General features: G+C 32.0%; 5 protein-coding genes and 1 pseudogene across 7 annotated transcripts in view; 5 read left to right on the forward strand and 1 right to left on the reverse strand.

The window, feature by feature from the left end:
- Nucleotides 1-1,031: 1,031 nt before the first annotated feature.
- Nucleotides 1,032-2,615, forward strand: LOC105210896 (putative gustatory receptor 28a). The gene is made up of 4 exons (XM_011182093.3): nt 1,032-1,352; nt 1,437-1,739; nt 1,817-2,440; nt 2,505-2,615. The coding sequence occupies exons 1-4, from the start codon at nt 1,032-1,034 to the stop codon at nt 2,613-2,615; spliced, it is 1,359 nt and encodes a 452-aa protein (XP_011180395.1).
- A 2,595-nt stretch (nt 2,616-5,210) lies between these two features.
- Nucleotides 5,211-7,514, forward strand: LOC105210854 (U2 small nuclear ribonucleoprotein auxiliary factor 35 kDa subunit-related protein 2). Of its 2 annotated transcripts, XM_011182024.3 has the most exons (6): nt 5,211-5,356; nt 5,440-5,528; nt 5,595-6,321; nt 6,377-6,480; nt 6,660-6,804; nt 6,863-7,514. In XM_011182024.3, the coding sequence occupies exons 1-6, from the start codon at nt 5,343-5,345 to the stop codon at nt 7,344-7,346; spliced, it is 1,563 nt and encodes a 520-aa protein (XP_011180326.1). In that variant the 5' UTR covers nt 5,211-5,342; the 3' UTR covers nt 7,347-7,514. The 2 variants fall into 2 exon arrangements, with proteins under 2 accessions (XP_011180326.1, XP_028895202.1); XM_029039369.2 differs by lacking the exon at nt 6,863-7,514 and having other exon boundaries at nt 6,377-6,520; nt 6,660-6,801.
- Nucleotides 7,515-7,622: 108 nt separating this feature from the next.
- Nucleotides 7,623-8,091, forward strand: LOC105210895 (putative gustatory receptor 28a). Its single transcript, XM_011182092.3, has 2 exons — nt 7,623-7,916; nt 7,981-8,091. The coding sequence occupies exons 1-2, from the start codon at nt 7,635-7,637 to the stop codon at nt 8,089-8,091; spliced, it is 393 nt and encodes a 130-aa protein (XP_011180394.1). The 5' UTR covers nt 7,623-7,634.
- Nucleotides 8,092-8,095: 4 nt separating this feature from the next.
- LOC105210894 (U2 small nuclear ribonucleoprotein auxiliary factor 35 kDa subunit-related protein 2-like) lies at nt 8,096-10,955 on the forward strand (annotated as a pseudogene).
- A 42-nt stretch (nt 10,956-10,997) lies between these two features.
- LOC105210852 (uncharacterized) lies at nt 10,998-27,758 on the reverse strand. Its single transcript, XM_011182022.3, has 3 exons — nt 27,599-27,758; nt 19,798-19,942; nt 10,998-11,761 (listed from the first exon to the last, which is right to left on the reverse strand). Exons 2-3 carry the CDS (start codon nt 19,940-19,942, stop codon nt 11,199-11,201), a joined length of 708 nt encoding a protein of 235 aa, XP_011180324.1. The 5' UTR covers nt 27,599-27,758; the 3' UTR covers nt 10,998-11,198.
- Nucleotides 14,383-27,764, forward strand: part of LOC105210851 (dedicator of cytokinesis protein 7) — a 65,233-nt gene continuing 51,851 nt past the window's right edge. The window contains exons 1-2 of one of the 2 annotated variants that reach the window (XM_054227530.1): nt 14,384-14,690; nt 26,249-26,269. The gene's annotated coding sequence lies outside the window, so the exon portion shown is untranslated. Of the gene's footprint in view, nt 14,691-26,248; nt 26,270-27,764 lie in introns of both variants that reach the window. The other variant, XM_054227531.1, reaches the window with a different exon arrangement.

A 27,764-nucleotide genomic window follows, 5' to 3' on the forward strand; every position in this document is an offset into this window, starting at 1 on the left:
GACCTGTGGTCTATTATGCTCTCCCCTCTTTAGATTTTATTATTTAAACCTTAAATTGTAATAAATTCGAGTGTTCTACCTGGGACTACAGAGACAAAACGGTGGATCTACGTAATCGAAACTGATCCTGATTTATACCCAGCGAAGGACTGAGATCTCAAATTTATTAAAAAATCATTATATACATATGTGAGAGCGGTCGTATAAGTACTTGATCTCCAAAACAGCAAAAAAAAATGTGAAAAAATCTCGATTATTTCTCAAAAAATCCTCATTTGTTAAATAAACCATTCAACGCTTTTAATTAGAATATTAAAAATAAGACTGATAATAGAAATATTTCTAAATAAAGTGACTTAAATAATTCAATAATAATAATAAATAATAGTTAATAATAAATAATAATTTAATTAGGCGCTTACCCGTATTTAAGCTTTAACATGCATGAATGTGTGTATATACACAGTTGAGAGTATCCTGCGTTAATTTTGTTAGTGCGAATTGTGTCACAATCGAGCACTCATTTCATATATTGATAGCAATTGTGGCTTATTACAGCGCATAACGAGCCATCATTCACTCCGATTACAGGCAATGTCCTTTTAACGCGTTTTGGCAGGTAAACTCCCTTGACCCACCGACCCATTCGCTAATCATGTTTGTTGAATTGAAAGTCAGCACGGCACTCCTACATACCCCCCGAGTAACTGATAGTACATCAGTGACGCGTCAATACAACAAGAACTTTATACACTATTTATACAAAGAAAAAATTCTTTGAAGCGACATGCCAAGGAACTCGCACTATTTCAGTCACAATATTGAATTTCGCGACAGTAATCAACAAGTACGCGGCGCTTACGGACGTTTACAAAGCATTTAATTATTGTCTTCCGGTTGACATTGACCTATTAAAGGTGGCTACTTGAGAACGAGTTACGCGACACCGAGCACTTCTATAATAAATACATATATAATCTAACGTATCGACATATCACATCAACGATTAAGTAGTACAGTGCACTTTCATTATGGCATTTCAATTTTTAAATCGTTTAACACAATCGGATAGCATTTTACAATCCCTGCGACCGTTGGCATATATATCACTCATTGGTTTGGCACCATTTCGCTTGAGTGTTAGTAAGGAAGTGCGCACTTCTAATTTCTCACTTGCTGCTGGCATTTTGCACTTCCTCTTCTATGTTTTGTGCTTTTTTCTTTCGCTACACGAAGGAGACTCCATCATTAGCTACTTCTTTCAGACTAGCATAACACGTTTGGGCGATGCAACACTCTCTTTAAGTGGGATAATAGCAATGCTTATGATTTTTAGTGTCATTTTCTTTAAGGTAAGGGAAACCTAAGAAAAAAACTTGGTATTATACATATTGTTAATATATATCAGTTATATGTATATTCATGTATACTTACAGCGCAATTTGCTGCTCACAATCATACAAAACTGTTTAGTGGTGGATGATATATTTTTGCGTCTGGGACTGAAGCTTGATTATCGTAAAATACTGATGTATTCATTTGTCACTTCGCTGGGACTATTGCTGTTCAATTTCGTTTATCTATTGGTCAGCTATATGCTATTGCGCTCTGCTGAGATTTTGCCATCATTTGTAGTTTTCACAACATTCGCTTTGCCACATTTAAATATAAGTATTATGGTTTTCAAATTTCTTTGCACCACACATCTGACACGTACGCGTTTTAGAATGATGAATGAGGTAAGTACATAACTGTAAAGCGTAAAGAAACAATAAATCTACATATATTTGTATTGCCATATACATGTATCATATAGGTACTACAGGATATACTGGACTCTTGTATTGAGGAGCGCGATGCAATTGAGCTCTCCCCCATGCACTCCGTAATACAAATACACAATTTTAACAATATACCACGACGTCATGCGCCATCGGTTATTCAACCAAGAGCAACGCCACGTCCACGCTACAGCGTCACTTCGCTCGTACGTAGAAATCCTGAAGCAGCGCTGAAACAAGTCAGCAATGTGCATAATCTACTTTGTGACATATGTTGCACAATCGAGGATTACTTTAATTATCCAATGCTAGCTATTATTGCTATTTCATTTCTCTTTATACTATTTGATGATTTTTACATTTTGGAAGCGGTCATTATGCCAAGCCGCGTGGATAAAATCGAAGCCGATGAGTTCTTCGCCTTTTTCATTACGCAAATGTTGTGGTATGTGGTGATAATCTTGTTAATCGTCGAAGGTAGCAGCAAAACCATAAGAGAAAGTAATAAAACTGCAGCTATTGTGCATAAAATACTAAATATATCTGATGAATCGGCAGTGCATGATCGGCTGTTGCGTCTGTCGTTGCAGTTACAACATCGACGTGTTGTGTTTACAGCCGCTGGACTCTTTAATTTGGATCGTACATTGATATTTACGGTTAGTGGACCGGAAATTAAATATTTAAGTAAATGTACAACGCATTATATATGCTCATTTGCAGATTTGTGGTGCTGCTACTTGCTACCTCATAATTCTAATACAATTTCGCTATAATCCAGCGCATTGGGATCGTTTGAACTCGTCATCAGGTTCAGCTTTAGCTTCAGGATAAAGTGATGTGCCACAAGAAGATTCCGAGCAACGTACAAATTGGTATACATATGTGCAAACAATATATAATTGTATATACATTTATTATTATTGTTCCAAAATAATATAAACATATTTGCTTTAAACGTTTAATCAACGTATTTTATTTGTACCGGATTTGCTACATGTATAAACATGTATACAGAAGTAAATACTCACATATTAACCATTTCCGATATAAGTAGCACGAAAACTCCTTTTATTGTTCACCATAACACCATTTAAGATATTTATAATAAAAGAAATTAAAATTTTCACTTTTTCAATATGACGCTGTTGAAGTTCCGCAAAAACTAACAAATTTGCCGCTTTGCTTTTGCCGTTTCCGTTATGTTCCGTATATTCCAAGCGTCCGCTCTTATTAGCATTGCTGACAAGCAGCGCCATCTATGCGCTGATGCATACAAGCAATATAAAGCAGCTGACATTGACAAGCGTGAGAAAAATTAGTGATGGGCGAAGTAGTGATTTTTCAGTTTCGGTGTAAAGAGTGACGACGACTTTTGGGGAGATTTTAGTTACTGGGGCGCCAAGATTTGAGGCCTGTTTCATGTTCATTAGCCCAAAATAAACATTTTTTAAGGAATAAAAAAACTGTTCGCGATATATTCGAACATGAATATCGAGTTATATATCTCGCAAACGGTGCGAAATGTCGAAAATTTTTATTCATCAAAAGGTTTTTATTTTGGGCTAATTAACATAAAAATGGCCTCAAATCTTGGCGCCCTAGTAACTTAAATTGATCCCGACTTTTAATTTACAGTGATTTTTTATAACGACAGCGATCACTACTTGCCTTAGTAATATTGCAACGAAAATGGCACCAGAACAAAATAGAATTGACAATCGAAATCGATAACTTGCCAGATGTATCTAGACATCGATATCGTAGTTACCAGAATGTTCGAGTGGCTATGTATCGCTCACAATAGACTATATAAGGGCTGCCGGACTGGCAGCAAGACCCAGTTCTGAAAAAGCAGTTGTCGAGTAAGGACAATTCTAAAGAGAAAGTTGTCGAGTAGAGTGTAAACAAGTTATAAGATAGAGTTGTAAAGTAGAGTATTGAGTAATAAAGTGTTAAGTTATGAGGAATTAGAAATAAATACAGCTACTCACACTCAAAATGGGACACTACGAAAAGTCCACAATTCCTATATCTTAAACTCAAAATTGAAGCCTTGCTTAAGTTTTAAAGATTATTTTCAATATAATTCATTTTATTAGTAATATTTAAAGACAAAACAAAACAATTTTTCCTTTTATTTCAGAAAACAAATAAATAATTTGCATTTTGGTTTGAACATTGCTTAAATTGAAGCTCACTCTTAAAGTGGGACACTAAAATTATTTTATCATAATATTGCTTTGGACGCATGATTAGTATTTGGTTGACTTCCCTTGGTGGCAATCACAGCATGCAGACGTCGGGGCATACTTTCCACTAATTTTTTGCAAAATTCTGGCTCAATATTATACCATTCTTCCTTTACAGCGTCCTTCAGAGCGGTAATATTTTTCACTCTACGTTTGGCAACTCTTTTTTTCAATTCCGCCCACAAATGCTCAATTACGTTTAAGTCTGGAGACTGGGGAGGTGTCTCCAGTACTTTCGGGCAATTATATAGTAGCCAGTTTCGCGCATTTCAAGACTTAGGCTTCGGATCGTTATCCTGGTAAAACACGAAGTCGTCTTTTATGCCGAGATTTTCGGCGCTTTCCTTCACAGTTTCTTTAAGAATATCAATATAATACTTAGAGTCCATTATTCCGTTGACGAAGTGTATTTTACCGACTCCACACTCAGACATACACCCCCATACCATAAGAGACCCTCCACCATATTTTACTGTTTTTTTAATCGCCGCATCATGAAGTTCAGTACGAGGTTTCCGTCAAGCAAATCTTTTTCCATCCGGCCCAAAGATATTTAGTTCTTGTATCGCTTTAGGTTCTTTTTACAGACGAAACCAAAATATAGAGATTAAATAGTGGCTTTTGTTTGACAACCCAGCGATCGAACTCAGGGTAGAGCTTCATCGTTAAAAATAGATTTTGGAAATCCGTTACAATATGAATATCTAAAACAGTTTTAACATATAACAAATTAGTCTGCTATAAAGCCAAATAGCTTTATATGTTCATTTAGCATAAAAATACTTAATCTGAAATAAAAGGAATTGCATTTTTCGTTCGTTATCTTATACGAAATAATTTATTTTTCAAATTTTACACTTTGCATGAATTTCACAAAATTGGCACAATTCACTTATTTCTTTAGAACAATTTTACATAATAATAATAATATATTTATATACATATATATATGTATATCACTCGATTCACGAAATCAAGCTTCGTATTTGAAGAAGTTTTTTTAAGCCAATCGTTGAATACTATTCAAATGAACAATAAATAACACTATATCTAGCTCGAACACAAAAAATTATCTGTTAACTACTTGGTACCAGGGAAAAATTTCATTCACAGTAAAATAGTGGCTTGTACAAAAATCACCAATCATTGATATTACGGCCTAGCAGCAAAGATGATCTTTGCAAGCAGTCATTATCGCTATAAGTGATTTTTCAGTCACAGCGATAAATTCAGCGGTAGTGAAATATCGCTCATCACTAAAAACAGCTGACTTTGAGTGTGAGAAAATGAAACAGAATTTTTTACAAAAATGCCGGGTAAAAGGTAGATTATATTTTGTAATTTTGTGTTATTTTAGTTAAAAAGTGATCCCTTTGCTTTAATTACATATTACAACACTAAAATAGGAGACCGTGGCGCAAGGAATTGAAAAAACAACAACGAAAACGCAAAAGGCGAAGTGCTGCCATAGCACGGGATCAGCTATTAGAAGAAGGTAATTGCAATAAGAAATATATTTCTAAAGATCCTGATTAAATAGAATAACGAATGTAATATGTAGAAGAGGCAAAGAAACTCCAAGATCCCGCCTATCAGCAGTATTTACAGCAGCAATCGCTACTTGAAGAGCACAAACAACGCGAAATTGAACGCATACATGACGCAGAAGAGGAGGCTTGGCTGCGACACGACCTATTAGCGCATCGTCAATTCCGACTGCAACAACAACAGCGTGCTGCTGCAGAGGCGGCTGCCAACGCTATACGTGCACAACAAGAAAAAGAATTGTTGGCTAAGTTAGCAGAGGAGCAACGACGACGAGATGAACGTGAAAAATGTGAAGCAGCTGCAGCTGCTGAATTTGAGAAAATGTTGCAGTGTATGGAAACATTTCTCAACAGTGAAGGTGAGCCACCACCTGCACTGCGTCGTGTAGTAGAAACGCGCCCCGGACAGTCATTATGTGCCTTATATGAACGTACGAATTGTTGCCGTTTTGGGCCGACATGTATTAAGAATCATCGTCGTCCATTACTCGCCAATATCATTGTCGTGCGTAACTTCTTCATGCATCCACTATTAGAAGATGAGAATGAGCATGAAGAATACGCGCATGCAGATGGCAACCTGGAGTTAAGTGAACAAGATCTATGTGAAGCTTACAATGAATTCTTTGAAGATGTGTTGCCTGAATTCGAAGCGTTCGGTTATATACAGAACTTTCGGACATTGCGAAATACCCTGCGATATCTACGCGGCCATGTGTTTGTGGAGTATGTGGAGGAAAGGTAAGTTTTGATGGATTAAATATTTATTATTTTATAATTATTTTTACTTATGCAGATCTGCTTTAAAAGCTTTTATAAAACTACAAGGACGTTATTACGCCGGCAAGCAATTAAATGTTGAATTTGCGAACATACCGACGTGGCGTAATGCAATCTGTGGTACGTGAGGCAATGCAGCTTAAACCGTCTTGTGTGGATGGTATCCTTTTATAAAGAAAAATCAACGAATATTTCAACAAATGCAGTGCTCCATTCACTTGTTGCATAACTATTTTTATATAGATACAGACTTATAATACTAATTTTTCCTTAACACTATTTCTATTTCTTAAAAAAAGGTTTATCACATACGCGTAAATGTCTCAAAGGCAACAAATGCCCTTACTTACATTTGTTTAATAATCCAGGCAATAAGTACAATACACCAATGAGCATAAATAGAACGCCTAGTATTAAGGCCTATATGGCCACACCGTTGCTAAGGTATTTTGGTTAAAATTGTAAGCTGAAACATTATTCAACTATTTTCCATATTTTATAGCTGGAATACGGTGACAGCAAGTGATGTGAGGCAGAGTTCGCGCAATTGGCGTTGGTCCGAGAGTCCTGAAGTGGAAGTATCTGCAGTGAAGGATGAATTGGAAAGTAGTGAGAAAGAAAGCAACAACACAAATCAGAACAGTGATACTGAAATTAAAGGAAGAAGACTTGAAATTGCCGAAACCTTGATGGTCGAGCAAAGGGTTGCGAAGGCTCAAACAGACTTAAATAAAAAACATAAACGCAAAAAACACAAACATGAACGTGATAAAGCACATAAAAAGCATAAAAAGAAGCACACGAAGCACAGTTCCGACAGCAAAGATAGTGATGCCGAACATCGCGATAAACACAAGGGCAGCAAAAGTGAGAAGAGAAGTAGCAGTAGACATAGAGGATCTACTGGGAAAGATCATGGTAAAGAGGAACGCAAAGAAGAAAGGAAGAAGCGAAAGCACTCGAATGTAGCAGAAAAGATAACATAAAGATGAATTGACTCGTTTCGAAAGGTACGCTTCTGGGTATTCGTAAATTGATTCCAATTTAATAATGCTTTGAAGGTTTCCGACTAGATGCGCTCCCTTGACTGTATATTATATTAAATTTTATATATAAATTATATACTTTCTACAAATAATAAAGTGCTGTTGTAAAATCCCAAAAATATAAACTATGCAATTGTAGAAAATCTGTTGCATACTTTTAGGATTTTCAAGTTAAACTGTAGTTTTTTATTGTTAGACGCTAAAAAAAATCATTACGCTGCACACATAATGCCCAGCCGTATGGGTAAAATCGAAGCCGATGTATTCTTCGCCTTCTTCATTACACAAATGTTGTGGTATGTGGTGATAATCTTGTTAATCGTCGAAGGTAGCAGCAAAACCATAAGGGAAAGTAATAAAACTGCAGCTATTGTGCATAAAATGCTAAATATATCTGATGAATCGGCAGTGCATGATCGGCTGTTGCGTCTGTCGTTGCAGTTATCGCATCGACGTGTTGCGTTTACAGCCGCTGGACTCTTTAATTTGAATCGTACATTGATATTTACGGTAAATGGACCGGAAATTAAATATTTAAGTAAATGTACAACGAATTCTATATGCTCATTTGTAGATTTGTGGTGCTGCCACTTGCTACCTCATAATCCTAATACAATTTCGCTATAATCCAGCACATTGGGATCGATTGAACCCGTCACCAGGTTCAGCTTTAGCTTCAGGATAAAGTGATGTGCCTCAAGAAGATTCCGAGCAACGTACAAATTGGTATACATATTAGGTACATACATACATATGTATGTGCAAACAATATAGAATTTTGTATATACATTTATTATCTATATATGAAGGAGTATGTAAGCACTTAACTTCCTCGCAGCATGTAATCAACTCAATTATTTGCAATTTGTTCCGAAATAATATAAACATATTTGCTTTAAACGTTTAATCAAAGTATTTTATTTGTACCGGATTTGCCACATGTATAAACATGTATACAGAAGTAAATACTCACATATTAACCATTTCCGATATAAGTAGCACGAAAACTCCTTTTATTGTTCACTATAACACTATTTAAGATATTTGTAATAAAATAAATTAAAATTTTCACTTTTGCACTAAATTTCCAATGTGACGCAGTTGAAATTCCGCAAAAACTAACAAATTTGCCGCTTTGCTTTTGCCGTTTCCGTTATGTTCCGTATATTCCAAGCGTCCGCTCTTATTAGCATTGCTGACAGCAGCTCCATCTATGCGCTGTTGCATAGAAGCAATATAAAACAGCTGACATTCACAAGGAGAGAAAAATTAGTGATGGGCGAAGTAGTGATTTTTCAGCATCGGTGAAAAGAGTGACGACGATTTTTTGGAGATTTTTGTTACTGGGGCGCCAAGATTTGAGGCCTCTTTCATGTTAATTAGCCCGAAATAAGCACTTTATAAGGAAAAAATTGATATCTTGCACTGTTCGCGAGATATTCGCAAAATCATATACTGGAAGTGATTTTTCAGTCACAGCGATAAATTCAGCGGTAGTGAAATATCGCTCATCACTAAGAACAGCTGACTTTGAGTGTGAGAAAATGAAACAGAATTTTTTACAAAAATGCCGGGTAAAAGGTAAATTATATTTTGTAATTTTGTGTTATTTTAGTTAAAAAAAAGTATCCATTTACTTTAATTACATATTGCAACACTAAAATAGGAGACCGTGGCGCAAGGAATAGAAAAAACAACAACGAAAACGCAAAAGACGAAGTGCTGCCATAGCACGGCATCAGCTATTGGAAGAATGTAATTGCAAAAAGAAATATATTTCTAAAGAACCGTATCTAATAAAAAAACAAATTTGATACACAGAAGAAGCAAAGAAATTCCAAGATCCCTCCTATCAGCAGTATTTACAGCAGCAATTGCTACTTGAAGAGCACAAACAACGTGAAATTGAACGCATACATGACGCAGAAGAGGAGGCTTGGCTCCGACACGACCTATTAGCGCATCGTCAATTCCGCCTGCAACAACAACAGCGTGCTGCTGCAGAGGCGGCTGCCAACGCTATACGTGCACAACAAGAAAAAGAATTGTTGGCTAAGTTAGCAGAGGAGCAACGACGACGAGATGAACGTGAAAAATGTGAAGCAGCTGCAGCTGCTGAATTCGAGAAAATGTTGCAGTGTATGGAATAATTTCTCAACAGTAAAGGTGAACCACCACCCGAGCGTCGTGTAGGAGAAACGCGACCAGGACAACCATTATGTGCCTTATATGAACGTACAAATTGTTGCCGTTTTGGGCCGACATGTATTAAGAATCATCGTCGTCCATTACTCGCCAATATCATTGTCGTGCGTAACTTCTTCGTGCATCCACTATTGGAATGGGAAAGTGAGTACCAAGAATATGCACATGCCGATGGCAATCTTGAGTTAAGTGAACAAGATTTATGTGAAGCTTACACTGAATTCTTTGAAGATGTGTTGCCTGAACTCGAAGGATTCGGACATTACGAAATACGCTGCGATATCTACGCGGTCATGTTTTTGTTCAGTATATTGAGGAAAGGTAAGTTCTAGTTCATTGATAATCTACAATTTTATAGTTATCTTTACTTATGCAGATCTGCTTTAAAAGCTTTTATAAAACTACAAGGACGTTATTATGCGGGCAAGCAATCAAATGTTGAATTTGCGAACATACCGACGTGGCGCAATGCAATCTGTGGTACGTGAGGCAATGCAGCTTAAACCGTCTTGTGTGGATGGTATCTTTTTATAAAGAAAAATCAACGAATATATCAACAAATGCAGTGCTCCATTCACTTGTTGCATAACTACTTTTTTATAGATGCACATTTATAATACAATTAAGACAGAATATCTCATGATAAAGGAGCTAGCAAAGAAGCGAAAGCAATCAAGTATAGGAGAAATGAAAAAAATACAGTTGGATTGACTCGTTTCGAAAGGTACGCTTCTGGGTATTCGTCAATTGATTCCAATTTAATAAAGCTTTGAAGGTTTCCAATTAGATACGCTCCTCTGGCTGTATATTGCATTTTATATTAAAATATATATATATAAACTAGACTTTCTACAAATAATAAAGAGCTGTTGGGAAGTAAAATCCTAAAAATATTAACAATGCAATTGAAGGAAATCGGTTGCATACTTTTAGGATTTTCAAGTTAAACTGTAGTTTTTATTGTTAGACGCTAAAAGAATCATAACGCCGCACTCCCTTGTTCCCGAAATCTTAAAACCCTTTCAAAATCATAATTAAAACAACCATAATTTTTTTTATTAAAGTTTTATTGTTTTTTTTTTTAATTTTTAATATTTTATTTTCGTCATTCATTGCAGATTATTAGAAAAAACTTGTGAAAATGGATTTTAAAATCGTATAAATATTTTAAAACAAATAAGAAATAACGGCTTATTAATAGACTGGCAGTAAAGTTAAAACAAAAAAAGAAATTACGTTTTCCAAAATTGAATGGGGCCGCATTGACATGTAGCTGAAGAGAATTTTGCAATTAAGCTGTTACTAATTTGAAGGTGATTTTGTTATAAAATATATATTTTTTATCTATAAATTCTTCCCACTTTGCTACAAGAATGCACGCAGTAATAAATTCTAAAGTCTATTATTTGCATTTTTTTCAACTTTCTTTACAAATAAAATTAAAAACAAAAATTTGTAAAAAAGAAAAAACAAAATAAAAATTATAAAATTAATTAAAAACACACACAGAGACAGACAATGCCGTAACGACATGGCAAAAACATCGCCGTGTCGTTAAAGCCAACTCGTGCTACAACGTCCAACAGCTTAAAGACGAATGCCTGGATTTGTGGCCGCAACATAACGCAGCAATTCATCGTTATCCTCACAGATGACGGGCTTCTCGTGATAGCAAGCAACATCGTGCCATGCAATACCATCATTGTAGACATTGTTCAACACCGACAAACATTGTTCCTTGGTTTGGTTAATGTCGTATTCAGCATTGTCGGGTTGTGGACGCTTCTTGTGTCCGGTTTGTGACCATGGATTGTAACCCCAGCCTTGTGGAATGCGGTTGGTAGCTTGGATCTTCTCGCGTGTTGCAGACCAGAACCAACCGTAAACATTCTTGGGTTCCAAATCGGGACGATTTTCACAACCAGCGAAATCGCAGATACGGCCAGCAGTCCAGATGTAAGGCACATCGTTTTGTTGAATGACACGGAAGATCAGATTGTTCTTCTCTTGGGTCTCCAAAGCGACCAAGTCCATACAGTATTCACGGCACAAGTTACGGCCATCCAACCAATCGACCTTCTTGTTGGCAAGCGCTGGTACGTGGGTGCTCAAGAACATGTTGCGACCGCGGTATGAGAATTCTTTGGGACCTGCAAGCAAACAGTAAATGGTGGGTAAGTAAATTGTTTATTTTTTATTTTTTCATTTTAATTATAATTTTTCCCTACACTTTGCAACAGTCCAACAATGCAAGCAGGTTTAAACAACAAAATACTTTGCGCTTACCAGCTATTTGTAAAGCTGGCAGCACATCATGCCGTAAGCCCTTTTGTGTCGCTCCAAACCAGTGAAACTACTGTTGCAACAAATCGCTGCTGCCACGCCTGCCACACAATGCAAGTGCTCTTAACAATCTGTTGGCAAACAGCTGAGTCATTACTAGTGCTGAGCTATTGGGTCGCCATTATGCAACAAGCTGCCGCAACAAACTTTAAATCAGTTCACAGGTAATAGCTTGCACCTTCTTGTTTATGCCTCGCTGCTGTTGCCACTGCCGACTTGCATTTTGACGAGTGGAAATAAGTGCTAATATGCATTGCAAATAGCTGTGTGCCACCAGCAGTTGGTTGGTAGGTGTCTACGTCGTTACTTTGACGTCTTCACCGACCAACAGTTGAGACAGCATCAAAGCTGACAGCTTAAATAAGTCGGAAGAGTGCACAAAGACTTCACAATACAAATGTGAAGTGTAAATAACGATGTCGGCAGTGCCGTAAAGCAGTGGGAATATTTTGTAAAGCTTGTGTGTGTGGGATTTTCCATTTACTTTACTTTTTTTTTAATTTTTGATTTCTACTTTAAGCCTCAACTATATACGGACTTATTGTGCTGAATCTGTCTGATTTTTTTCCGAAAAGGTATGTATAAATTAAAAATTATATATATTTTAAGCAAACAAAATCAGAAATGGGATATGAATTTGAACTATGATATAAATACTTTATAGACATTCTAGAAGTGTGTTTAGCATAGTAGTATCAACTATCTCTACAGTGAGGCTAACTCCTTCTACTTTATTGCTACCTAAATCTCTCCTCTCCAATTTCTACAAGCATAGTCAGTAAATATATTATCTTTCATGAACTCTTATCCACATGTTCGTTGCAATGTACTTTCGGTTCATTCAACTTCTTTACATTAAACTCATCACTAACAGCTGCATAGTACAAAGCAGTCAAACTTTTCAACAACAATTTATAAGGCCCTTTTCTCCTGCTACAATTGAGTTGTGTAAATTGCGGAAACGGTGTAGGAAAACTAAAAATTTGCAAATGAAGCTAGTGAAAGGAAAATATCAAACAAATTGAGCAATCTTGACTTTCTACTATGCCGTCCGTGCGATTTTTTGCTTTAATTATTGACACTTAACAACGCTTGCCGCATTTAATTTCGCCAATCATTGCCATTGCAAGTAAAAAAGAAGAAGTTTTTTATTCAAAAATGGTAATTTTTTAACATTCGATAAATGCAAGCTGTTGCAATGAAGAAAAGGAGTTTTATGGATTTGAGAAAAGTTAGAGGAAAGCTTTTGTTGGGTAAAGCGGAAATATTTTTTCCAAAAAGTTGTTTACTTAATGGCCTACACTTGCGGCAGATGGAAGTAATTTCATTATCTTTGTCGAGAGATAATAATGGTTTGCTGGTAGCTTCCTCAATTAATAGCTACATCAAGTGTTTTATCTTTAACGAGCATATTTTAAAACTTCAACATCCAACCAATGCCTCTAATGTTTTATGTAAATATTCACCTTCAACGCTAAGCACACCCGGTATATATACATAGTACATATGTGACTTGCGTATTTTATTGTTGTGGCTGATAGCATTAAATTGCCACGTAATTACCACATTAACGTTTTATACGTAACTGATACAACAGCTTATGGCGCATCATTTCATTTCAGTATGTGTAAATGTAAGCTTCTTACACTAGCTAGCCACTTTTATTGCCTGTTCTTCTTACGATATTCATCTGGCTATTATCTGCACACTCATGATCTCGGTTGATGTAGGTCAAGGCGATTGAAACTGATGAATTCGTATAAACCAGTTGCAAATTGCTTCTTAAATACACAGCCAAGAGTGCATCACAAGCTTATTGCTCATAGCAGTCAACTCTAGACAGACAAAAGACTTAAGCAACAAACTTGCTTGGCAGCTAGAATAATTATTAATTTAATTAAAGGGAAACTGTGTGATGAGATGCAAAAAAAAAAATAAATTGCACACAATTAAAATTGGCTACGTGCCAAGCCAGCGCTGCAGTCCGTGTATGTATAAATCGCCACGCTTAATAAGTAATCAAACCGAGCAAAAATTTTCAATTAGTGTTCGAATATTCAATTAAAATTCGAATATTAAATTAATTTTCAGATATTCAATCAATTTTCAATTAAATTTCGAGTTTTCAATTAGTGTTCGGATATTCACTTAATTTTCGAATAATAAATTAATTTTCGAATATTCAGTTAAATTTCGAATATTCAATTATTTTTCGAATTTTCAATTACTGTTCGGAAATTTAATTAATTTTCGAATATTCAATCACTTTTCGAATTTTAAATTAATGTTCGAATATTCACTTAATTTTCGAATAATAAATTAATTTTCGAATATTCAATTAATTTTTCGAATTTTCAATTAATGTTCGAATATTCACTTTCGAATTTTCAATAAATTTTAATTTCAGCTTTAGCTCGTAACTCAACTGCAGTGTCAAAGTGAAGAGTGAAGAAAAAACTTTGAAATCCACTCAATAGAATTACAGTAATGTGGCAGAACACCTAACTACCAAATGTTGCAAGTTGCTGTTCGTGCAACTGCAACACTGACAACACCAAAGTTGCACAGCACCTCACTGCTGCTGCTGTGGCTGCAATAATGCCAGGCATTGCAACATTTCGAAGAGGAAGCATTTCAGACAAACAAACAACCAACAACAACAACTTAATAAATTGATGTTGCAACAATTGTAACAACAAAGTGGAGAAATAGAAAACGTGAGCGCTGCATTATTTGGTAAGCATTTTAAAACTCATTGTTGTTGTTATTATTATTGTTATTTTCATTTGTATTGCTCGATGCTGGGGCAGCAACTCCCAATTGACCTAATAAGTATTTTTCTTATTTTTTAAGCAAATATGTGTTGTTGTTGTTTTCTGTTAGACAGCAAAAGGGCAACTGTGGCGGCGGCGCATAGAGTGTTGAGCAAATTCTTGTGTTGTTGGAAGTGCAGTTTTGCAATTGCTAGGTATTTGTACCTTAGTTAGTATTGTACAGAGAGCTGTGATCTCTGGTAACAGAGACAGAGTTCTGACAGAGTTGCCAAGCAATTTTCAAAATTAAATTTTAAACTTTTTTAATATGAAAAATAAAAAATAAACAAAAATCGAAAAATGGAAACATTTCGAAACAAACTAATATTATTACTGAAAGTGTTTTTTCTGAGAAGAGTTGCCAACTATATATTATTATAATTATTCTTAAATACTTAATTATCTTTTTAAAAGACAAATAGCTCAATTTTTTCTGATTTTAAATGTGAATTATTCTTATTTATATAAGATTTATTTAATTGAACTATTTTTCGACAAAGTTTTGAACAGGGTTGCCAAATAATTTTTTTTTTAATATTTATTTATGTATTTTATATATTTTTTTAATTAAAACTTTTCGTATTTATATTAGATTTATTTTATTAAACTATTTTTAAAAAATTTTTGGACTGGGTTGCCAAATATTTTTTTTTTCTAATATTCAGTTATTTTAATTTTGTTTTCTTATTTTAAATATAAACTATTCGTATTTATGTTAGATATATTTAATTGAACTTTATTCGACAATTTTTTGGACAGGGTTGCCAAATAATTTTTTCTAAAATTTTTTTTTTTATATTTTTTTCTAATTTCTATTCTCATGTACTTTATTTGGTATATTCATTTATTTAAATTCAAATTGAATTGCCGACTTTAATTATATATACAAAAAATATTAAAATTACTACCAGAAAACTTCGTCAACTCTATTTGTGCCGCCTGCAACTACAACAACTCGTATCAAACATTACAATAAAATTTTATGTTGTTCGAGTCACACAATGTTGTTGTATAATAAATTTAAAATTTTACACCAACAACAACAATTTTGTTGGTATTTTTTACGACTAGCAGCTTTTATTGCTGTTATATCATATCTAAATAATAAATCCCCGCATCCGGAATGCATTTGCATTGCATTTGAGTCGTAACGAAATTGTTTGATTATATGTTTAGTCAGCTGAATCAGCCGGTTAAGTGTGCAAATACAAGTGCTTACAGTTTGAAAATTAAATTCTGCTGTTTATTGCTTCATAGTGAATAGCAATAGCTTGCGAAATTGTAACTAAATATAGTTGAATTTTTTTTGCGGGGTGTGAATAGTTTTTTTTAAGAATTGTCTAGTGCTACGTGATTCAGAGTTGCTTAATTTCTTATTCCAGCTTTGAAAAATTGTTCTCCCTAAACTTGTCTATTCTGAAAATATTCCATGCAATTTACTTTCACCATCGCGTGTTGTTTGTAATTAAAAAATTAAATTTAGAAAAAAAATTGAGAAACGATTTTAGTACAAAAAACTCTATTTTAATTAATGCAGTGAAGCAAAAAAATCAAAAATAAAAAAACGTAAGATAAAAAAATAAATTGAAATCCACACCGCCAACTGCTATTAGCTTAATAGCCATCACATCACTTCGTTATTTAACGGAATTTTAAAATGACAACAAAAAAATAGCAAATTTACAGTTGTTGCTGCGGGGCATGTGAATCTCCCGACGTTATTAAAAATTAGCATGCTTGCGCTCGAAGCGGATGTGTCGACTGGGCTTTCTGTTTAGTTAATTGTCTATTAGAACTAATTTGTATTGTGCGCTGTTGTAGCACATACGAAATCTCGTTTTGCCGGCATTTTTTTTTTTAATTTTTTGTTTGTCTTTCATCTATCTTCCCTATCTTTTATAAATGCAAATCGCTTTCAAGTGTAAATCCGTATAGCGGCTATTGTTCGCCTAACTATAAAATTGGTAATAAATAAATAAAACTCGCACAGCTTGTTCTAAACCATTTACAAACATACCTATATGCTTGCCGAAAACTGGCTTGAAATCCGAATTTTTCGAAAGTAAACTAGGATATAAATATGTGCGCTTCAATCTTGTTTCAAGCTTTCGCTTTGCTGTGCGCGCTCAATGCATATGGACGCGTGTGTTGCGTAAGCACGCATGCCAGTTTGTCTGCATAAATCTTTGTTTTTTTTTTAATTTTTTTTTGGCCGTAAATACTTTTTTCCTCACATGGCAACTCTTTTTTTTTACTTTTGGTGCGATTTTTGGGTTTTTTTGAGTGAGTTGGCGCTATGGAAAGTGATATTTGAATTTGAAATCTTCACAAAAGTAGTGAGACACAGCTTATATAGGATACTTTGTTGTAATAAGCAAAATCTGAGGTTAGACACGCCCACTTTTTACTGTAAAATTGCTAAAAATGCTTTAAATCTCTAGCCATTATATTGTAAGTAACAATTATTTATTGTTATATGGGACTTGATTACAAATAAGTTCAAAAATTGAAATATGGGCGTGGCACTACCTACTTTTGCATGAAAATCCATATATCATAAAGTACTGGACCAATTTGGTTCAAATTCGATATGCAGAATGTAGGGATGACTTCAAAATGAAATTGATCGAGATATCAGTTGGGTTAGAAAGATTAAAAAACCATTTTGGACAGATACATTCCAGAAAATTTTAAGTATAAGGTCTGAGCAAAATGAAGATCATCTAAGCTGTCAATCGATCGATCCAACGTATCACAAATCGATGGAAACATTAGACAAATTTGTACAAATTGAGCTACGAATTACTTCCGCATCCACCGTATTTTTTAGATCAGACCACCAGCAACATTTTTCGGTCAACTAATCTCAAGAGAAGCTCTATGTTCTATCTAGTGAAGCCCAATGCTCCAATCTAGGTACTATGGGAATATTTATATATATATATCTCAAGAGAATAGTCGCTCGATTGCTAATACCAAGACCTATTTTGAAGCAAGTGTTTAATAATTTTTTTATTATTCTTTATTATTTTCCCTTCTCGAACTCATTGCCAACTTGAAAGCATGTCAGCTGTTAGCTGTTTCTCAACTTTCTTCGATCATTTTCACTAGTCAATGCAATTAAGGCCGCTTGCAGTGACCTTCAACGGCATTCATTCATGTTCAAGTGCCCGGCTGCGGTTGAAATATTAATTGCAAAGCATACTAATGTGAAAACATTTAAAATATGTCTGATGTATATATGCTTGTGTTACTTTTATAGCAAACCTTAAATGCGCCGAGGCAATGTGAAATTAGTTAAAAATAAAGCGCTGACGCCACTGTCATGACACTTCTAATATAGCCTCAGTTGACTCAATTGAGGAAGAAAAAAGCAGAAACGTGCGGAAAAATTTTAAAATTTGCCAAAAGTTGGAATCGATTACGATTTTCCACTTATTAAAAATGCACAACTCGTAGCTAAGTATATATGTATGACTGTATATAGTATATATTAAGTTGACTGTCGAAAGGTTTGTTTTGGCTTACAACCAATAAAGGGTGACACGTATGCGCTGATAGCTTATTTTTATATACAAAACATATGTGTGGATGAACTAAAATAGCTGCACGTATCAGCATAAATTTTTGTTGTTGTTGTTATTATTTTTTTTTTTCGTTTTGGTTTTTTTTTTTTTACTTGCAAACAGTGGCAGTCAGACAAAGTTCATGTATACATGTTAAGCTTAGCCAAAACAACAACATTTTACAACAAAATATTCACAAAAACAAACATATAATCATCACTTGTTCCGCCTGCAGCATCATATTTAACACCTCTGCCGTGCTGTGTAGCCTGTGCGAGGGGAGTGAACGTCTGTCGTGTTTAAATCATTTTTTGTTTGTTGCTTGTTAACTTTGTTGTTTTTGTTTTTCATTTAGTCGCATGCATTGCATGTTGACTTTAAAAACGCACTCACGCCGGTTGTTGGACTTTTACTATGCAACTTTTAATGGCACTCGCGACGCATGCGTCACGTAAATACATATGAATTTGTCGCGCTTCGCACGGCGCATGCGTGACCCACATTAGCTCCTTTGGCTTTATGTAAGCGCATGCACATTGGTGGTACGCTAGGTATGTGGCTCGCTGTAGGTCCATAAATACGTGCAAAATATTTATTTAACTTACTAACCGAGTGACTACTCAAGTGGTGCGATTAGGTGGCTAGACTGGTAGGCAATTTTGTGTATACAGTTGTATAGGTATAAGTGGGGCATCAGCGATTGTGGGTGATTATTTGTGGAAGCATATTGAGGCATTCAAGTATTTAAAACTGTATTTTCGCTATTTTGTCTCTCTACTGATAGCAGTACTTTTCAACATTTATTTACAAAAATAGTGTTCTATTTGCATAAATTCCAGTAAAATTGTAAATAGAGCGAGTTAAAGGAAAATTGTTTGCTTGCTAAATCCCATATTCATTATTAAAAGTGTCAAACACCAAATGGTCAATAAACTCGAGTTTATTTTATTTTTTCAGCGAGTTAAAGAAAAATTGTGGCATAGTAAACTCGGTGATTATGAGTAGTATTTACTGCCAAAAAATTATCATTAAACTCCTGTTTTTCTAATTTTTTTTAACGAGTTAAAGAAAAATGTTTACATAGTCAACTCCGTCTGTATGAGTAGTGTTTACTGCCAAACAATGACTAATAAACTCTCGCTTGTTCTAAATTTTTTAACGAGTTAAAAGCAAATATTAATTCGTTTAAACTTCGTTTTTATAAATATAAATATTTAAAGAGAAATAACCGCTAAACTCGTCATATTTAGCAAATAACTTAAACTTTCTGGGTGAAAAAATAAAAAAAAAAATATTTTTTTGCTAAATTGCATTATTGTGGGTAGTGTTTAATAAGCAATTTACTCGAGTTTTGGATCTGTCTTTTTTAATTCTTGGAGTTTATTCTTATCTCGAATTTCATTCCAACTTCTCTGTTTGCAAAATTAGTTTTCTTTTCTGTTTGGTTTGGTTTTTTGTACTTACGTCTGGCACATTTCGCTGGCACTGGCAGTGACAAGAATCTACCAGGTTTCGTTGATGTGCTTGTGGAGGATCTGGCTTGACTGATGGCGGGATCAGCGTACGCCACTGCTATGCAGACAGCAGCTATCACTAATGTGATTTTCATCTGCAAAAAAGGAATGAAAAAAATTTAAAATTTTGTAGAATTCGGAGATGAATTTAAAAACATTAACTTAATTAATTATAAATAATTATTTTATTAGGCTGTCTGATGGATTACATACACTTTTTTAATTTTCCAATAATATTTGAATAGTTGCGGAGACTTTTATTTTTTAAATATATACTTTTACTTTAATTTTTTAAATTTTTTTATATAATTTTTTTTTTAATTTGTTTATATATTTATTATTTACATATGTATATCCTGTTTTGTTTTAATTATTTTTTATTTTTTTTATTAAAAAATATTATTAAATTTTTATTATTTTTTTTTTATTATTTTTTTATTAATTCTTTGATTAATTTTTTTTTTAATTTTTTTATAAAATATTTTTTATTTTTTTTTTAATTTCTTTTTTTTTTATTTTTATTATTTTTTTAAACCTTTTTTTTATAAAATATTTGAATTTTTTTCATTATTTTTTATTAATTTTTTTAAATACATATTTTTTTTTATAAAATATTTGTATCTGCATTTTATGCTAATCGAGCTTACTATATTTGGCAAATAACCAGCGCGTGGCATTGATAAAGTATCTGCCGAATAAGTCTCTCTGAAGACACGGCCATTAGTGCCAACGCATTGCCATAAAAAGAGTTCACTAAATATTTCTTTTTTTTTGTTGGCTCTTGAAAATTCAATATCAAAGCGTATTTGCATATAAAATTAGCATACATACATAAATTTAGCCACTGACTATCTTTAGCAGCATCAATTGGCATTTTCGACATTAAAAAAAATCCGCTTGATAAACAGGGAAACCCATTAAAGGCAGCCAGCAGCCACAGCATGAGGCAGATAAATCAAAGCAGATTAGTGGGAATTAAGCGAAGTTTGGCTGAGAGCAAGCAATAAAAAAGTGGCTATAAACTCAACTACAACAATAACAAAGCGATTTGAATTAACTTTGGCCGCCGTTGAACTCTGTCACTAATCAATTTCAACTGTCATTCACACGCACGCAGTCACTCGCTCATTCATTTTGGTTATTGGTGTCATATTTAAACATATGTAAGTTCAACGGATGACAGCAAATGACAGCTTGGAGGGGTATACGATCATTACAGTTATTGTTGCGGCTGCAGCGCTAATGAATTTAATGAACGCTGATCATTATATTTGACATAAATCGGGTTTTTTTCTGTTTTTAATGTTTTTGTTGCCTGTTTGACGTTGCTAACAACTGCAACAGTAATCGACAAGTCAACAACAACATCACAAAATATTGATTATATCACTGCGCGCGCGCGGCATTTATCACTTGTTGATGCGTGCCGCCTCTCTCGGCGACAGCTACGCATGCGCAAGCAACTATTAAGTCTAGCTAAAATGCTGCGCTGCTGCAGTGAAGATGTTGCGCTGCCTGCGCACCTGCGTGTGCATTCGCATTAGTGTTTGTGTGTGTGTTGTGGTTTTTATGTCAAGGATGTTCATACAACCGGTTGAGTTGTTGAGTTAGCGCGTCTTGCATATATGTATATGTATATGGTAAAAATAGCCAATAAATATTAAGCTGTAAAAATTCAAGCCGCACATCAATGAAATACCCACAGACACACTCAGAAAGCACCAATGTAAGCATTTAACATTTATACCTTTAGTATTTACTACATTGTGCTCATCAGTTGTTAGAGTGTTATGTGTGTTGTTGTGACTTTTGTTAGAAAACTTGTATAATATTAGTTGCACGTCTGTAACTGTCTGTTTGTGTGTGCAAATGTTGCGTGCATAATTTCGTATATTTTCGTTTTCATTTTTGCTCAACACAAAAAGTGACAATAAATAATTCAGTGCACAGTCAAAGCTCATTACTGTGCGCGCCTTTTGCGTTTAAAATCATTAATTTGTTGATGTAATTGGATGAGCAGTTTTTATTATTACTTTTTTTTTGTATTTCGATTTTTTTTTGTGTTTTGAAAATATTTGCCGCTTGAATGGTGAGCATCTATGACGCAATAAATAATAGTTTTTTGTAATTCCATTTGAATTATTTGGTTCAAGCAAATATTTGTTGTTGGGAAATGTTTTAAAATTCAGTCAGCACTCTAAATCGGTAAACAAGAGCTTTCACAAGTGGCTTTCAAAACATGAAATATATTTATCGAACAATTCAAAAGACTTAAGCGACGAACTTGGTTAATAAATATTGATTGAAGGAGATTAGAATCGAAATTTTCAAATCAAAAGACTAAAGCGACAAACTCGGCTCAAAAATATTGATTGAAATAGATTAGGGTCCGCATTTTTCAAATTAAAAGACTTAAGCGACAAACTCGGCTCAAAAATATTGATTGAAATAGATTAGGGTCCACATTTTCAAATCAAAAGACTTAAGCGACAAACTCGGCTAAAAAATATTGATTGAAATAGATTAGGGTCCGCATTTTCAAACCAAATGACTTGTGCGACAAACTTAATTGGATAATATTGACTGAAAAAGACAAGAATCTAAATTTTCACATCAAAAGACTTAAGCTACGAACTTGATTGAGTAATATGAATTGAAGGAGATTGGAATCCACATATTCAACATATTTAAGCGACAAACTCGGGCCAAAAAATATTGAATAAAAGAGATAAGTATCTAGATTTTGAACTCAAGCGACAAACTCAACTGATTGAAAAAGATAAAAATCCAGAGTTTTAAATAAAAAGACTTAAGCCACGAACTTGATTGGAAAATATTGATTGAAATAGTTTAGAATCCACATATTACAATCAAAAGACTTAAGCTACGTACTTGATTGAACAATATTAATTGAAGGAGATTAGAATTCACATATTCAAATCAAATTTAATAAGGAAACTTCTTTGAAAAAATAGCATAAAATAGACTGGAATCTAAATTTTGGAAATTAAAATTTCTTTTTAAAAATATTAAAAGAAAATAATTTCCAAGTAAAAATACTTATTTTTTTAAATTTAAATAGTGTTGTCAGCCATTAACAAATAATTTAAAATTTGCGATTAATTTTGCAGAAAAAAATATTTTTTTAAATATTATGAAGTTTATAAAATATATATTTTGAATTAATTGCTTCTATATACATTTGCCCTTAGCATTTGTACGTCTTTGAACCCACATAATGTAAGGACGTTAGGTGAAGTTTGAGGTTATACGCAACTTTTATTTGATTTACCTTGCTATAATAAAAATTTACGCATTCACATGCTTATATCACAGCTTTAAAAGCATAGATATGCTGCTTAATATTTATATCTCAATGTTGTTAGGCCCATCAGCACGTCACAGAATAAATTAAATTAAATCATACAAAAATGTGATGTTCTGGGAATTGCTATGGATTGCTAGCAGAACAAAGTAAAAAATACAATAAATTACAAAGTAAATTGGTTGAAACAGAATTTGTAAGTTAGCTGAATCCGCATTTCATTACCAATTCCTCGCTTTTAAATATATAAATCCGGTTGTTTGGCTACAAGTCGGCGATGAAAGCACTGAACATCTAGCTAGCATTAATGCTATGTAAATGTGAGAAATATAAATTCTTTACAAAATTTACACGAAAAATGCAAATAAGTAGAACTTTTTTGCTTGGAAACTACAAACACAAATTTTGAATATGCAAATATTTGCTTAGCAAATACAACAACTAACAGACTTTATATAATAAAAGAGTTTATATTTTTCGATTTTTTTTTAATCTTTTTTTTGTTTTTATAATATTTTTATTTATTTTATTTTTTATATTTTATTTTATTTTTTTTTTAATATTCAAATTCAAAATCATTTCATTAATTAATACCGTCTACTTGAAAAGTAAATCATTAGTGACATCACTGTTGTAATGATTTATCGAACAAATTCGAACGCACTCTTGCTTTGACTGCTAATTTGGTAGTGAGGCGACTAAAAATTGTGAGTTACTCCAACAATTATATATATATTATATATTATCGGCATACTTATATAAAAGTATTAATTATTATTTTTACTTTGCGCTTATTTGGCAATAGCAACAACAACGTCAAACGTCAAGCCAAGTAGCATAAAAGTATAGTTATTACACAGCAATATTAATAATTAGTAATTTATCTTTGTTTGTATGTCTGTGTGCAACTGTAAGTCTATTAGCTTTACAACGTGAGAGCTGCAGCGCTTATCTCGCTTTGTTGCTTGCAATAACCATATTATTTGCATTCATTAATATTGACAGCATCATAGTCGTTATGTATGTGGTTGTAAATATGTATGAAATATACATAATAAAATAAAAAAATGCATTTCAGTTGAGAGAAGAAATCTAAAATTTAATTTGCATACAAAAATGTTATATTGCACAAGCAGATAAAAATAGAAATTAAATTCGAGTGTGGGAAGTTTTTCAATTTCATTTTCATTTTTTTTTTGCTTTATAGTTGCTGAAATAAAATGAAATGTATTATTTTGAAGATTACAGGCTATATTTTGTTGACGTGATGTAGTTTTTAATAATATTTGTCTATATATAATTTTTTATTTACTGCATTTTTATATTAGAAAAAATTTAATTCAAGAAAGTTATTTAGGAAATAAATGCATATATTACTTTTTTATTATTATAAATTTTTATTAATATAAAAAATGTTTATTATTTTATTTTTAATTTTTATAACTTTTTTTATTAATTTTATTTAATTTTTATTTTTTTTTTAATATTATTTTTTATTAATATTTTTTTTATTACTTTTATTTAATTTTTTTTATTAATTTTAACATTTTTTTTTGTATTTTTTTAATATTATTTTCATAATCTTATGATCCTATTTTTTATTTTTATTTAATTTTTTTTATACTTCTTTAATAATTATTTTTATTTCTTTTATTTATTTATTTTTTTATTATTATTATATTTTTATTAATATAAAAAAATTTTATTACTTTTTTTTTAATTTTATAACTTTTTTTATTAATTTTATTTAATTTTTATTTTTTTTAAATATTATTTTTTATTAATATTTATTATTTTTTTTATTCATTCTTATAAATTTTTTTAATTTTTTTAATATTATTTTTATAATCTTATAATCCTATTTTTTATTTGTATTTAATTTTTTTATACTTCTTTAATTATTATTTTTATTTCTTTTATTTATTTATTTTTTTATTATTATAAATTTTTATTAATATAAAAAAATTGTATTACTTTTTTTTTAATTTTATAACTTTTTTTATTAATTTTATTTAATTTTTATTTTTTTTAAATATTATTTTTTATTAATATTTATTATTTTTTTTATTCATTCTTATAAATTTTTTTAATTTTTTTAATATTATTTTTATAATCTTATAATCAAATTTTTATTTTCATTAAATTTTTTTTTATACTTCTTTAATTATTATTTTTATTTCTTTTATTTTTTTTATTATTATAAATTTTTATTAATATAAAATTTTTTTTTCCATTTTTTTAACTTTTTTTTTAATTTTATTTAATTTTTTTTATTAATTTAATTTTTTTTTTTTTAATTTTTTTAATATTATTTTTGTTTATTTTTCTTTAATATTTTTTTTATATTTCTTAAATTATTATTTTAATTTCATTCATTTATTTAATTTTTTATTCATTTTATCTCCCTCACCAATCTCCCAACTAAATTTCAATACCATTAATGCTAGCATTAAGTATTCATAAAGCATTTCACATTTGCGAAACCAGGGTAATTGGAGTGAATTTGTTTTGCTGCTCATCACTACCAACAATTTAATATGGTTGTTGTGTTTTGTAATAGCATTTTGTTAACTTCATTAGTATTTTAGTGTGTGCACAATGCACAAAATTGCCGATTAACCATATCATTGTATAATAGCCATCATAAAATCACCTTATTATTATGAATGAAACCATTGTAACGGTATGCGGCAATTTGCCGTGAGTCAAGTGGGAAATACATAAATTTACACAGATCAACCATTAGGAGCATACATAATTAAGGGTTTAATTACTATTAGCGTGAAAAAGCAACTGTAATGTTAAGAGACAGATTTTGAAGATAATTTATAATTAAAAAAAAAATGTTGTAGTGAGGGGAAATGGAAAAATTTATTAGAAAAATTATATAACTGTATAATATATTAAAAATTTGGAAAATGTGTAATTGAAAAATTGGTGAAATATCCCTTTCTTTAGTTTTGCAAAATGTATATTAATTATAATTTTTTTTTTATTTTATTTATTAATTATTTTTTGATATATTTTTTATAATATGAATTATTTAATTAATTAAATTTTTTGTTTTGTTTTTTAGGGTCAAATAAATGGCCCAAAGGTAAGTCCATCAAAATTTTCTTATAAATATATGCACTGTTTATTTAGTGAAAAACTTTATTAGAAATATCTTAAAAAATGCTAGCTTCGAACAATGTCCACAAAATAAAAAAATAATATTTTTAGGGTAGCAATTGATCCAGATAATATTAGATTCTCTGGTAAGAAATCAACTGGAATTTTCCCAACTAGTTAAGGAACTGTTCGTCCAAACCCTAATAAAATAATTCAGGAGTATATAAATTTACAATAGACTTTACTAACCAACATTTTTTAGTCGACATTTATATATATGTAAGGGTATGTATATTAATAAGTTCAGGGCCAAATATATTACAGTTTAATTCCCAAACTAGTGAAATGCATGAAAGCATGAAGCCTTATGTGTCTATTTTCGTTGGAAATTCATCGAAATGTTTCAAATTGCCAAATAAATTAGCCCACAGTATGCAATCAGTCATTTAAAAATACTCTCAAAAATATACAAAAGACTTAAGCAACGAACTCGATATCCTTTCACCAGCCCTAAATGTACAGAAAATTCTAACAGCATACTGCACCATACACGAAATCTCCAACTATAGACAAAAAATTAATCAGTATTAACCCGAAAACAAAAGACTTAAGCAACGAACTTGCTATCCTTGCACTAGCGTCACTCAAACAAAAGACTTCAGCAACGAACTTCACACAAGAATCACACATAAAAATTGTATATCTGCCAAATTTTAGAGCACCACTTTAAGAATATCATTTATTTATATAAAAACGAAGAGTCATCATCTTCACTATATTTTTTAAAAATTATTTTTATCAATTTTATATTTTATATATTTTTTTTTTTATTTTATATAATTTTTTATTAAATTTTATAATTTTTTTTTTATTATTTTATTTAAATTTAATATTTTTTAATTCGTTATTATTTAAGGTCCTTGTTGCATTTGCACACATTTGTGTAAGAATTTTCTTATTTTTTAGCATTTTTTTCGCACATTTTGTATACACTGTCATACTTAGGAAGGTCCTTTGAGTTCTTAGTACACATCTTTGGTTTAAAAAACACTTTTCATGTGCTCAAATTTGTCTCTCTTTTAAGTAAAATATTTTACTTAAATTTTCGTATTTCATAAAAATTTCAATTTCACAGAAAAAAATTGCAGCGAATGTAATCCAACTTATTTTATTAAGCACTTTTCTCTACACTTTTCGATCTTCATTTCCTTTATTATTATTCGTATTTCATTTTTATTTTCTCTGCTCCTCTGTTCTTAGTATTATCCTTTTAACTTGTTGACGTCAAAATCGCGTTCACTTTTTTTTCGCTTACCTTCAAATTCACTTAGCACTCGAGATGCTCTTCTTCAGTAACTAAGAATATATATCGTATATGTATATGCGTGTACGTATTTCGGCTACCACCGGATCTGGACACCAACCAGACACTGTAACGTGCAAACGAAAACAAAAGTCAAATGCGAGCTGCAAAGTGTTTT

This window comes from Zeugodacus cucurbitae, chromosome 3, assembly GCF_028554725.1.
Source record: "Zeugodacus cucurbitae isolate PBARC_wt_2022May chromosome 3, idZeuCucr1.2, whole genome shotgun sequence".
NCBI classification, from domain to species: Eukaryota; Metazoa; Arthropoda; class Insecta; order Diptera; family Tephritidae; genus Zeugodacus; species Zeugodacus cucurbitae.